Genomic DNA, 13,361 nt, shown 5'->3' on the forward strand with positions numbered 1-13,361 from the left:
TCGCACAAGGAAGGAAGCCACACACACACAGCAACAAAAGAAAGAGAGTCAATAGGAGACGGAAGCGACCTCCCACACTTTTTAGTGAGTCAAGCTGCCAACAGGTGGCGTTGACTGCAGTGGGGGAAATTAATCAGCGCAGCAGCAAAGAAGCAAAGCAAAGCGACGCTAGAGTGGACCTTGTTTTGTTGCGCCCGTTCAAACTTTTTTTAAACTCTGATGCTGCAGTGACTTTGATCGTGCGGTTTTCGTTTCGTTCTTAATTAGCGGAATTTATTTGACGGTCACGACTCGCGATTCACGTGCTGAGGTTAATTTAAGCCGGCTAGACGAGAAAAACATCAGAAATAAGCATACGCGGTGCTATCGTCAACCTGTTTAGATGTATGCGTTTGCTTGGCAAACATTTGTTATATTCATACATGTCTGCTGGTTTGTATATAATTAGAACATTTAATTATTGCCCGTAAGTGTACAAGTCTTCAATTTGTAAGATATATTCTATTATGTAGATCTAACGATTTATAATTATACCCGTTACTCGTAGAGTAAAAGGGTATACTAGATTCGTTGAAAAGTATGTAACAGGCAGAAGGAAGCGTTTCCGACCATATAAAGTATATATATTCTTGATCAGGATCAGTAGCCGAGTCGATCTGGCCATGTCCGTCTGTCCGTCCGTCTGTCTGTCCGTCTGTCCGTCTGTCCGTCTGTCCGTCTGTCCGTCTGTCTGTCCGTCCGTATGAACGTCGAGATCTCAGGAACTACAAAAGCTAGAAAGTTGAGATTAAGCATACAGACTCCAGGGACATAGACGCAGCGCAAGTTTGTCGATTCATGTTGCCACGCCCACTCTAACGCCCACAAACCGCCTAAAACTGCCACGCCCACTCTTTTGAAAAAGGTTTTGATATTTTTTCATTTTTGTATTAGTCTTGTAAATTTCTATCGATTTGCCAAAAAACTTTTTGCCACGCCCACTATAACGCCCACAAACCGCCAAAAACTGCCACGCCCACACTTTTGAAAAATGTTTTGATATTTTTTCATTTTTGTATTAGTCTTGTAAATTTTTATCGATTTCCCAAAAAACTTTTTGCCACGCCCACTCTAACGCCCACAAACCGCCAAAAACTCTCCTTTGCACTTCCACTAGCTGAGTAACGGGTATCAGATAGTCGGGGAACTCGACTATAGCGTTCTCTCTTGTTTTAATTACGAAAAAGTGTGAGTTCTTGTTTGGCAATAATAAAATGTTTTATTGCGAAAAAATGTTAGATCTTACTTGGCCGTAGAATAAACAAATTTTAGAACAGGTCACTATAGCCTTGACTTTGCTATAAGTCGTATTAGGTTTGACTCGACCTGATTTTAGTCAGTCTACAGCTGGAAAGTACAGGGACAGCATCGTTCTTCCTAAAATCACCAAAAAAATTATACAATAAATATATATAAAGTGAAAAACATAGTAAAACTCTCAGAAACAAGGTAAAAACAAGAGAGAACGCTATAGTCGAGTTCCCCGACTATCTGATACCCGTTACTCAGCTAGTGGAAGTGCAAAGGAGAGTTTTTGGCGGTTTGTGGGCGTTAGAGTGGGCGTGGCAAAAAGTTTTTTGGGAAATCGATAAAAATTTACAAGACTAATACAAAAATGAAAAAATATCAAAACATTTTTCAAAAGTGTGGGCGTGGCAGTTTTTGGCGGTTTGTGGGCGTTATAGTGGGCGTGGCAAAAAGTTTTTTGGCAAATCGATAGAAATTTACAAGACTAATACAAAAATGAAAAAATATCAAAACCTTTTTCAAAAGAGTGGGCGTGGCAGTTTTAGGCGGTTTGTGGGCGTTAGAGTGGGCGTGGCAACATGAATCGACAAACTTGCGCTGCGTCTATGTCCCTGGAGTCTGTATGCTTAATCTCAACTTTCTAGCTTTTGTAGTTCCTGAGATCTCGACGTTCATACGGACGGACAGACAGACGGACAGACGGACAGACGGACAGACGGACAGACGGACAGACGGACAGACAGACGGACGGACAGACGGACATGGCCAGATCGACTCGGCTACTGATCCTGATCAAGAATATATATACTTTATATGGTCGGAAACGCTTCCTTCTGCCTGTTACATACTTTTCAACGAATCTAGTATACCCTTTTACTCTACGAGTAACGGGTATAAAAAGTGAATGCACAATGTGAAAAGTCGTCATTTTATTTGTATGTTTAATGTTCGCTTTTTTTAAGGGACGATGTCTAACGTTATTAAAAAGGTGATTCCCATGCTGGACCGCATCCTAATCCAACGCTTCGAGGTGAAGACCACCACCGCGGGCGGCATCCTGCTGCCCGAGGAGTCGGTGCCCAAGGAGATGCAGGGCCTGGTGGTTGCCGTTGGACCCGGAGCTCGCAATCCTGCTGGAGCTGGACACTTGTCCGTTGGCGTCAAGGAGGGCGACCGCGTATTGCTGCCCAAATACGGGGGCACCAAGGTCGATATGGACGACAAGCGCGAGTATGTCCTGTTCCGCGAGAGCGACATCCTTGCCAAACTGGAGTAGATCCTGCAACACTTTCCGCAAACACCAAAAGTAAACACCCAAACGAACACTATGTATGCTGCAACCTCCAACTCTCATCCCCCCACTTATCCCCGGTGTAGACTTGCATTTTGCTTCCGGATTGCGTTCGAACTTAAATGATTATAATGAAATGTTATATTTGGTAGCTTACCAATGCACACACTCCACACACACTTCATCCGACTATGAAACATGTCGCGCCTGCTCTTATAGCGACTATACACACTACCAACTCGTGTAAGGACAGGCCAAATAAACCACTGTTCAGGTGCGTTTTGTGTATTACAAGATTATTTCTCTGTGGTAAAAAAACGTAGTTGAATGCTGCCCATAAAATGAATTTTCCCCATGGGAGGTCATGTTTGGTACCATGGCGTAGTAAAGGTGAAGTTGCCTCAGAATGTATGCTATAGTATGAGCGATTCCTTGGTATTCCCCTTTCTATGCAACTCTTACTCCCACACTAAGCCGCACCGCATACTGCCACCCACTGTTCCCAAACACCACCACCCACTCCCACTCCCACTCGGCAGCCTGTTGCGTGGGCTCCTCCGTCTAACAGCTCATTGGCAGATGGATGGCTTCGGTTTCGTTCGGATTTCTTCGGGCTGGAGGCTCTGCAGTCGGCGGTACCGTTCGTATTGGCTGACCCGTTATCTCTGCGGCGGACTAACGGTGAATGTGCGGTGCGTACCGTTCTTCTAAGCTATAAAAGCCGTTGGCCGACCGCACTTTGTTGGCAATTCGAAGAGCGTTGGCACCAGACTCTGATCAACAAGTGGCAAGTGGAAAGTAGAACGTCCTGCAGCTCGGTGAAGTGTTCGGTTTCTGAAAAGTTCTCTAAAAGTTTCCAACAGAAAATTTCGAAAGAAAATTATAACTGACGTCGGACAATTTGCGTGCAGCTTGCGAAATAAAATTTATTGAAAAATGTGGTACAGCAAGTGCAGTTGGACTTTGGTAGTGTTGGTGGCGCTCTTTGCTCTCGTGACAGGTAAAATTATATTCTCTGCATTATTATATATACCATTTAAGTTTAAGTGGTTAGATCTCTTAGAAGGGTGGTTCAATTATCAGGACACTTAAGCGAAATTAATAATATCTTAAATTGTTCTCCTCTTTATTAAAAGATGTGATCAATTAAATTAGTTTAAAAAACTTTTCAGTCATCGCTTGGGTTTTCAACTCAAAATAATTCACTATTTTCTTTAAAATAATAAAATAATATCTAGGATATATACATATATACTATAGCTATAACTTAAAAATTCTGCAAGTTTCAGTTCCAGTTTATGTCTATCAATTTTAATTTATAAACGTTATTGAATAAATCAAAAATGGTGAAAAAGAATAATGACAAGAAATTTAAATGTTTTAAATTTTTTCCTTTATTTTTAATGACGTTGTTTTTTATCAGCGCACTGTTACCTATGCGGCAATTTAATTTGATCTGCTTAAAATATTTCATTTTTCAATGCGGGTTTCTTACTTAAAACTAAAAGTAATGGAGAGAATTACAATTTTTATTTCATTTTCAATTTTAATTTTTTGTTAAATCTTTAAAATTTATAGTAAGTCGATTGAGGCTTGCCGCTTTTTTTTTTTTTTTTTTTTTATTAAAAAGTTTGGATACATGTAAAATTAAATTATTGTACTGCTACCTTCAGGCAGCCTAAACAATCTTTAAGGAATAGGACATAGTAATACTATTGTATTACACATAAAGTTAACAATTTTTAATTATATTCGATGTTTTATCTTTTTAAATACTTATTGACAACTAGTACAAGGAACTTGCCGCTTTCTGACTAGGCTATTTGGGCTTGCATTGAGTTGTTCCAGCTCTCAGCCCAATGCTGCAATGCATCCAGGCATTCCTGTAGACCAAAAGAGGCAGCCAAGATACTTTATCTTTTCATGGATATCTTCTTTCTTTAGTTCTGTGACTGGTTAAAAATCGTTAGCTTTAAAAAAATCTGCAGTTAGGCAAAGCAATCCACTGAGTGGCATACTTTTGGGCAGAAGGCGTTGATGAAATTAAATGTTTCGCTTAGTCACCCAGTTCGAAGAATTCGGGTGACTATCTGAGCCATAAAAATACCAAACTACTAGCTGATTAACTAACTGGTAATACGTGTTATGAATATCATGGTCATCCGCGTAAACTCCAGCTCCCATTTTCCGATCTCACCCAGCCCCTCTTCCATTTACGCCTCTAATCCGCCTTATCAGTTGGTGTTTTATGCGCATTTTCCTGTTGATACGCCTTTGTTTGCTCGCTTGCCCGGCGGCTTCCCTTTTTGGGGTTTTTCTACGTACTTTCCTTACCCACTTACCCCTGCGTATGCAGACTAACAGGTGGAGTCCAGGGATCGGGGAAATCGGCCTTTCCACCGCGGGTCGGGAGATCAGGGGCTTGGTTTCACGATTTCACCATCGGAACCCACACCCCCCTGCCAACACGCTTTTAACGCTTTCGATTGCCATCGTAAATTAATCCGAACCGTGGGCCAAAACACCATTACATGGATAGAAAATATGTTACAAGATCCTATGGCTAAGGCATAAAGGATTTTAACGTATTCACTGCGTTAACTAAGAGTTTTAATAATTTCTGCATTTTACATTTGACTTCGTAAATAACTTTTTAGTGATTATAAAAATTCATTTTAAATTAAGTTTTAGTTAGGAATACAGAAAAATAAGACACTCAAAGTAGAAATATATTTGGTAAAGTTTATTGCTAAAATAAAAAGGCACACTTCTAACATATATTTTTCTGTGTGCATTCGTGACACGGTGGCAATGGAAATTCACGCAGTTTGAGCGTCAGCAAGAATGGAAAAATAAAACCCAAAACCAAACCCATCCCAAACGTGTGAACCTGTCAAGCTGTGCCGCCTGCAGGCATTGCAATTGTGGGTTTCGCCTCCAGTTAGATAGATAGATACTGCCCTGCTCTCCCCGGTGGCCATGCAGATTGGCCATGGCCAAAAGCACAGCCTTCCTGCTGCGGAAAAATGCGTATTGGGTTAGGTTCAGGTCGAATAGCAATGGGAATTTGGCCAATTATTTTGTGAGTGTAGACGGCAATTTTATCTTGACAAATTACTTTTCGGGTTTTCATGGTTTCTATTCATAACATCGCATTTGGCCTTCTTTACCAACAATCTGCTCTTCAATCAATATCCAAAAAGCTGATAAAACGAATAATTTATGCGTTCATATAGAAATCGTGGGTATATTTTATTTATATTAATATTTGCATGCGATTTTCCTCGCTAGCATAAATTTTGTTCATATCTCACAATGTCATCACGAAATTATAATTAACATCTGACTATTAAGCAATTAAGAAATGAAATCACACCTTTAATGACACTTCCCAATGCATTTTTTCTGCTGGGGATTCCCCAAAAATTAGACAACAATTAGATAACCGCACAACGATATTGACCCACTGCTGCTAAAATTCTCCATTAAGTGGGGTTTTCTGTTAAATGGCGTCGCACTTTCAGTCGTAAAAAAAGACATTATTCAGAAGTGGAGACGCCAACGCTGGCCAAGATCAAGGATATGGCTATTAAAATGCGCTGGTCAAGTTAATTAGGTATCTCTGCTGCTGACTGGAAAGGGTGTGGGTGTGGAATGGGTGTGGGATTCCGCTGAAGAGGGCCATTAAAGTGGGGTGGAATTCGTTTAATGACAGCCCTTCGATGCGGCGACCCCAAAAAGGCTTCGATGTCGGCAATCGCTATCTCTGATGGCCGCCATGGCTGTCAACAAGTGTGGGTTCCATATGCAGGGCTGCCCGGCAACAATTAATCCACGGTTTAAGTAATTGACAAATGATTACGGGTTTGATATATGGCCAGGGTAGCAACAGCCGCACCAGGCATGATGGAAATCGTCTGGCCAGGCGGGCGTGTATAATATATATTTATCTTGGCTTATGCAAACTCCAATTTCGCCCTTCCTCCTGACCTTTTTGGCCCATCTGCGTCATGGAACTTGTTGCTATTTGGCGTAACTCCTGCTCTTTGTTGCAGATCCGCCTGCCAGCTACTGACAGTTGCGCAAAGCGTGCTCACATGCCTTTCCAAATGTCCTCTGTCCCCAGCTGAGTCCTCCTCCCTATTTCACGGTGATGCGTTGCCGTCCATTTGTATGATTAGTTCTGCGCCGCCACCTCTTCCAGGTTCTTTTTTTTTTTGGCACACAATGCACGAGTGGCATCAAGGACGTTGTGTAAGCCAGGACGTTATGAACAGTCACAGTCACAGCCACAGGTTGGACCTGCACGAGGATACGCAGCTCAACTGGGTTGCTGGGAAATCTGAACTTTAGGGCAGAAGATTAGGCATCGGGCAAGCGTTTGTTATATTTTTGGCAAGCATTATGTAATAGTAAAGTGTTAAAGGGGCTATTGTAAACAACATATTTTTGATAAATGCTTGATTTGAGAAAGTTCTTATAAGGTTATAAAATGGATATTTATAGTTTTAAGCAAGGCATTATTTTTGTTCAAATAAGAATTCTATTGTTGTATTTACCATTAAACTCCCCACTTTTTGCTGTTGAATTACTAAAGCCACTAGGATGCAGGAATGCTACACCTTCAAGGGCCCCAGCCGAGTGCATTACTCAACCCACTCCGACCTGGCATATGAGTTCCATAATGGTCGCATTTATCATGGGTCGCGACATTAGCAGCCAAGCACACAATAAACACGTGCTTTTCACACGGAAAGTAGCAGCCGAAGTAGCAGCATTAATGGGATGCTGGAGAAAGTAGCTTTTACTATAGAACCGTAAAAAGAGAAAGTTTTAAAGCCCTGGCTTAGGCTCGCTGGGTGGTCGAAACTGCGCTGCTGTTGCTTTTCTGACACCTGGCTGCGTTTCTAGCAAATTTACGCGCACAAAGTCTTAGGGCTGCGCCAACTGATGATGATTTATACTAAATTGGAAAAAATGTTGCATACTTTCAGGTTCCTGCCTGGAATACGGACATTCCTGTTGGGGAGGTAAGTGCTCGCCGGTTAAGCTCTGACGGCACCAGTTCATCACAACTGGCCCAGCAGTCGTGACTCATATTTATGTATTCCACAGCTCATGGCAAGCGATCCGGTGGGAAGGCGGTCATAGATGCTAAGCAGGTGAGTAGAGGAAGGACATATGAACGACCTTTAGGTATATAGGAATTTACTCCTACTTTCCACTGCTACTCATTTTTCATCTTAAAATTGTTGGCCATGCACAGCTCAGAATATTTAAAATTCATAATACAACAAAATAGTTTGTCTTCAAGTGAAAATTACTTTACCGAATAACGCTTCGTAGTTTGAAACAGTTTTTTATATTTCTGGATATAAGCAAAATAGATTTATCAATATGTGATCAATATTAATAATTAACAATTTGGTTGTACCTTTAATAGCAGCCCTTGCCAAGTTCATATGCGTTGGATAGCGTGGTGGAACAACTGTACAACAACCACAACAACCAGGACAACCAGAACCAGAACAACAACCAGAACCAGAACAACCAGGATGATGACAGCAACAACAACAACGATGACGACAGCAATGACATCACGAACACGAATAGTGCCAACAACTTGCCCTTGGCAGCTCCAGCCATTCTAAAGTCGGAGGATCGGCGAATCGGTGGCCTCAAGTGGGCGCAGCTGATGCGGCAGCACCGCTACCAATTGCGCCAGTTGCAGGATCAGCAGCCGCAGCAGCAGGGGCGTGGCAGGGGCAGGGGCAGGCAGTACGATGCGGCAGCCGAGAGTTGGCGGAAGTTGCAGCAGGCACTGCAGGCTCAGATCGATGCCGACAATGAGAACTCGGGCTACGAGCTCACGAAGTGAACTTTGCGAACCCAATTGCCAAATTGAAATTATGCAGATAACACGCTAGCTAAGCCAGAAGAACAAATGGAAAAGCGAAATGAAAAGATATTTATCACACGCGATCATTGCATGCCGGGCATCAATTAAAAAACAAAATTTAAATCAATTAAAGCAGTCGGATGAAGAGATCGGAGCAGGCACTAAAAATGTAGAATTCGTTGTGGTTTTTTATTATTAGACTTACTGAGCCGATCAGTGGAATCCTTTTTGGCCATATTGCGTCACTGGCTGGATGCCGCAATAATGGCCTGCTTCGTTTTCGTTCACTTAACCGTACTTAATCCCTAACTAACTAAGCATATGCAGATACGATCTTAAGCATTACCACTAATAAAAGCTAACATTGAGTGCACTCGTCTGTGTTTGCATTTCAAGCCTTGATTTTGGCGGGTATCTGGAAGCAGGCCGCATCCCCTTGCTTATCGCCCAGTCCCCAGTGGATCTCCAGGCTGACGGTTGGGTAGACGGGCAGGATCTTGAAGCTGTTCTTGTAGGTGTACACCTGGCCGGCCTTCAGTGGGCAGCCCACCTTCTTCTCGCCGGCCTCGTCGTAGATGTGCGGACAGGCACTGGTGCCGTAGTATCCTGGGAACGGCAGCGGCACGTCCAGGATAATGCCCTGGATGTCGGAGGTCAGCTCCTGGAAGTCGCGCTCCGGCCGGATCTTCATCTGAATGCTGGCCTCCGTGTTGCGCTTCAGGATGCACTTGCTCTTGGGGCAATTGGAAATGGACACTTCTCCGGCACCTAGGGCCTTGGATTTAGCTGAGACAAAAGAAGATTAATACAAAATACAAAATAAATAAACAATCAATAACACAAAAATTTCGAGTTTCTTTCGACTATTAACAACACTGCGTATGTCTTAGTTAAAAAAAATCTTTAATAAAGGTATAATTTATAATATACATTTAATAAAAATAAAAGTAATAAACGAACTCCATTAAAAACCCAGAACGAATGTCACTATGTTACTATCAATTGTTTGCGACAGAGCTTATCTTCATATAGATTTTTTATAAATTAAGCGACGATTCACTTTCAAAGCTTTAACTTGGGTAAGGCAAAAGTGTGGCCTACTTTATTACAGTTCATTGACATTTTAATTATGCTGTGGGTTTTTAATATTTAATATCCTGTTTTTACTTACATTTCGGGCAAGGACTGACATCCGTGGACGACGTGAAGCCGATCAAAGCGGCAAAGATCAGAAAGAATCCCGAGCTCAGCTTCATTCTGATGATGTGGATATGGCTAATTGTAAGAAAAGTTAGACGAATTTAACGAGAGGTCGCTAATTGCTGGTCAACTAAATTGGACCCGGCCGGCCGAGTTCGAGAGCTTTGGCCTGTTTGATAACACACTCGAGTGGTAATGGCCAAAAACCGGTTGCAGTTGGGCCAGTTGAAGCAAAAAATAAAATCCGAAAGAGCGACCTTGACTACAAATCATCTCACGAATATCACAAAACAACGTAAAGTCGGCACTTACAACTTGGACAGCACAAGGCGACTTTTGTTTGAGATACAAATCTTACAGTTGGATGCCAAATGGCTTGCACGTACTTTACATTTAATATTTATAAATGCACTAAATTGTGTTTCTGTTTGCTGCCTTATTAGAGTCAATCATTCTGGAAAACTCCTACGTATATGCTAATTTACCAGTTTTCCCGGCAATTGCTGTCAATTTCAAGTGGTTAGCTTCTAGGTTTTCAACACGGAGCTCTCGGGAGCTAGTACTTTAAGCTATGAACGACGATCAGCAACTGAGCCACTGATTTCGTCGCATGTTCATTTTATATATATAAAATCAACGCCGAGTGCTGAATCACAGGCTTAATTGAGTACTGCCTGGTTTCTTCGCCTGTACGGCGTGCGAAGCGCTTAATTACATTAAGAAATGAAGACTATTAACGATTATAGGCCATACCCATTAATGTTTACATGTCAATGTTTTTGTTTACCTCCAGGCCTTAGAAGGAAAGTAAAACCTGCTATATACTTGACGTCTATAAAAATAACCTGAATTGAAGGGAAAACTGGCCCGAAATCTTGATTTTTATTGATCTACCAAATGTGAACCATCATTTGATTCCCTATCACTATATTCCCTATAATATTTTCCGAGAAAAAATACCTGACACTTAGTCTCAGCAGTGTAAACACACATCTCTCGCACAATTTCGACCTTAGATTTGACCATTTTTCGCCAGAGGCCAACGAAGGTGCGAATTCACTGGCTGCTTTAAGCCGAATGATCAAATAACCGCGAAGTCTGGAACCCATAAAAAGTTTTGCAAATCATTTTTGTGTGGCCCAAACAAACAAGAGTGCTTAAAATGCAAATTGCATTCATATGAACACACATATAGACAAACCTGCTGCCATATAACAAACGAATGCTGTCTAAGATCGAATTGTGATACGATATCGTAGACAAGCCCTGTCAATAGATCGCTAAACCGAAATTGTCGTCTCATTAGATATGCAAGGCACCTCACCCACGACTTGTGAGTAATCGCATCAATTTAGTTAAGCTGTTTAAGAATTATCAACGCGAACCCTTTGTTCAGACAATCCAGGAAGTTGATGACTTGTGGAGTGTAACGCGCCCACTTTTAAGTTCATTCCAATTAGCATTTAGAAAGTCGAGCTTCCAACGAAGACGAGAACACAACAAAATGAAACGAATTGAAATCGAAATCCAGTACTATACGGAATTGTGTCTGAGTACACATATAAAAAAGTATTGATAGTTTAGATGGAGACAAGCAAATCCATATTAATAGTTGCTCTTTACTGAATGCTTTTTTAAGAGTGATATTTCACATTTTTTTTATTACACTGTTAAATGCCACGCACTGATGAGAATGATAAGCTTACATTTTATCCCTTTCTTACGTAACAACTTTTTTAGTTTAATGTTTCAACGCGCAACTGCAACGCTTGAAGCTTGAAATGCAACTGACAGGTATCGAAACCGAAAGCTGCGCCCAAATAGATAAAAATCCCACTGAACTGGCCGGTTTGTCTGGCCTGAAAAACTTTACACAATGCTGCAGAATTGAAAGTTTCCGGCCTTTTGTGGAGTAGGTATACTGCTCTAGTGCTTCGAGCGGTCAACGTTCAATCAGTTGCGCCGCTCCATCGGAATCGAGAGGAAAGTAAAGGAAACTCGTACTATTAGTTAGGAAATGCTTACTACGTTTTTAGTCTTTGTTGACACTTCACATACGGAACGAGCTGGAAGTGGCTAATATTGGGGAAGTGTCGATTATTTGTTCGCCAAACTCGGAAGTCGAAGCTATTGTAATTGTAATAGCTTCGACTTCCTTTTCGAAAACTTACAATTTTCATTATTTAAAAAACGCCACCGGATGTTCTCTTCCTTGCCTAACATTAAATATCAAAAGTACTTAAAACTAAACGTTTTTATGATCCTTTAACACTAAAAAACTAAAAACACTTAAACTGAAAAAGAATAAACAATTTTCCCATGTTTTTTTATAGGGAGTTACTTTTCAGTGCACTCAAATATGTTGCAAGCACTCACTGCTAGGTGGAGCCTCATTCTACATTTACATTTGACATTCAATATATGTACATCTACACTACATAGTGCAATTTCATTTTTTCTGCGATTGCAAAGTACTTTTTCGGTGCGACACCTAGCGTCGTTTATGCGATGTAAGATGTATATTAAATGTCAAACGTAAAAGTATAATGAGGGCTTGCAACACTCGCGATCAATGAAATAAACTCATGTTTTTTAATTGTGTTAGCAAAATCCAAATAATAATAAATCTTAAAAAACAATTTTTTTTTATTATTAAGGACTTAAATATTAAACGAAAAAACAAGTATATAGCCGTCTATAGCTGCAGGTTTTTTTCCTTTATTTGGTTATGTGTTTGTAACGTAAAAATATAACATTTTTTATCGGTCAATGAAATAGACTCAGGCCTAAAACTAATTTAAATGAAATTTCTTTTCAAAAATGCCATATAAATTGGCGATTTAATATTATTTAAGACTAAACTAATAATGTGTGTAACCACCTTTATTAGAAATAACTTCATAAATTCTGCTGGGCAATGAATCGTAAAGTGACTTCACATACTTCGATGATATTTCGGTCCATACGTGTTTGATAGCATTTTTTAACGATTCGATATCTTCAAATTGTTGTCCTCCTTCTCAATAATGATTAAATCAGGAGAGAATGGCGGCCACTTCATCAAAGGTACATTTTGATCGGCCATCCACTTCTTTACCACTCGAGCGTTGTGTATTGGGGCATTATCTTGTTGGAACGTCCAAGATAACGATCCAAAAATGTTAGTAAACTGAGGAAAAGCCTTTTGGAAAAGTTCCATGTAGAGATGGCACCCCACACCATTATGCCACCCTCACGACGACGTTGGTCACGGGTCAAATGGAGGTCTTCCTTTCTTATGTCAGGAAAGTAATAGTTGAAACCATCTGGTCCATTCAAATTGAAGCGTTTTTCGTCCGAAAAAACTGTTTTATACGATTTGGTCGTCCATGCCATATGATTAACGTTTGTTTGTTTAACGGTGGTTTTTTCTTTAGTTTTAATCTCTTGAGGTGTTTAGCACTTCTTATAACTCGGCGTACAGTAGATATACTGGCTTTAACTCCCAGTTTTGACCTAATATTCACCGCAGAGCATTTTGATTTTGAGGCCTCTTGCAGAATTCTTCGGTTTTCACAAGGCGTCTTGTCTATTCGGAGTTTATATATTATTTCCATAATTTGATGGATTGTTTAAGAAATGACATACAACTGACTGACTTCGTGAGATTTTTTTGGCAATTTGCCTGGTTGACAAATTGCTGTT

At 40.7% G+C, this 13,361-nt stretch overlaps 3 protein-coding genes across 6 annotated transcripts; 2 read left to right on the top strand and 1 right to left on the bottom strand.

The window, feature by feature from the left end:
- The first annotated feature begins 1,336 nt into the window (after positions 1 to 1,336).
- On the top strand, positions 1,337 to 2,869 carry LOC122621090 (10 kDa heat shock protein, mitochondrial). The gene is made up of 2 exons (XM_043798839.1): positions 1,337 to 1,488; positions 2,250 to 2,869. The coding sequence occupies exon 2, from the start codon at positions 2,255 to 2,257 to the stop codon at positions 2,561 to 2,563; it is 309 nt and encodes a 102-aa protein (XP_043654774.1). The 5' UTR covers positions 1,337 to 1,488; positions 2,250 to 2,254; the 3' UTR covers positions 2,564 to 2,869.
- A 474-nt stretch (positions 2,870 to 3,343) lies between these two features.
- Positions 3,344 to 8,507, top strand: LOC122619989 (neuropeptide CCHamide-1). Its single transcript, XM_043797238.1, has 4 exons — positions 3,344 to 3,578; positions 7,573 to 7,608; positions 7,694 to 7,740; positions 8,022 to 8,507. The coding sequence occupies exons 1-4, from the start codon at positions 3,515 to 3,517 to the stop codon at positions 8,454 to 8,456; spliced, it is 582 nt and encodes a 193-aa protein (XP_043653173.1). The 5' UTR covers positions 3,344 to 3,514; the 3' UTR covers positions 8,457 to 8,507.
- A 140-nt stretch (positions 8,508 to 8,647) lies between these two features.
- LOC122619987 (ecdysteroid-regulated 16 kDa protein) lies at positions 8,648 to 11,490 on the bottom strand. 4 transcript variants are annotated; one of them, XM_043797236.1, is made up of 3 exons: positions 11,384 to 11,490; positions 9,649 to 9,752; positions 8,648 to 9,263 (listed from the first exon to the last, which is right to left on the bottom strand). In XM_043797236.1, exons 2-3 carry the CDS (start codon positions 9,731 to 9,733, stop codon positions 8,869 to 8,871), a joined length of 480 nt encoding a protein of 159 aa, XP_043653171.1. In that variant the 5' UTR covers positions 9,734 to 9,752; positions 11,384 to 11,490; the 3' UTR covers positions 8,648 to 8,868. The 4 variants fall into 4 exon arrangements, with proteins under 4 accessions (XP_043653171.1, XP_043653169.1, XP_043653170.1 ...); XM_043797234.1 differs by lacking the exon at positions 11,384 to 11,490 and adding an exon at positions 10,638 to 10,722; XM_043797235.1 differs by lacking the exon at positions 11,384 to 11,490 and adding an exon at positions 10,163 to 10,289.
- Between the last annotated feature and the right edge of the window lie 1,871 nt (positions 11,491 to 13,361).

This window comes from Drosophila teissieri, chromosome 3R, assembly GCF_016746235.2.
Source record: "Drosophila teissieri strain GT53w chromosome 3R, Prin_Dtei_1.1, whole genome shotgun sequence".
NCBI classification, from domain to species: domain Eukaryota; kingdom Metazoa; phylum Arthropoda; class Insecta; order Diptera; family Drosophilidae; genus Drosophila; species Drosophila teissieri.

What these genes read in the sequence shown, in the direction of transcription:
- LOC122621090 (XM_043798839.1), top strand. Translation starts at nt 2,255, where the DNA reads ATGTCTAACGTTATTAAAAAGGTGATTCCCATGCTGGACCGCATCCTA.
- LOC122619989 (XM_043797238.1), top strand. Translation starts at nt 3,515, where the DNA reads ATGTGGTACAGCAAGTGCAGTTGGACTTTGGTAGTGTTGGTGGCGCTC. An exon ending in GCTCTTTGCTCTCGTGACAG is followed by an intron (nt 3,579 to 7,572) that starts GTAAAATTATAT and finishes GCATACTTTCAG; the next exon opens with GTTCCTGCCTGGAATACGGA. An exon ending in CGGACATTCCTGTTGGGGAG is followed by an intron (nt 7,609 to 7,693) that starts GTAAGTGCTCGC and finishes TGTATTCCACAG; the next exon opens with CTCATGGCAAGCGATCCGGT.
- LOC122619987 (XM_043797236.1), bottom strand. Translation starts at nt 9,733, where the DNA reads ATGAAGCTGAGCTCGGGATTCTTTCTGATCTTTGCCGCTTTGATCGGC. An exon ending in TGTCAGTCCTTGCCCGAAAT is followed by an intron (nt 9,264 to 9,648) that starts GTAAGTAAAAAC and finishes CTTTTGTCTCAG; the next exon opens with CTAAATCCAAGGCCCTAGGT.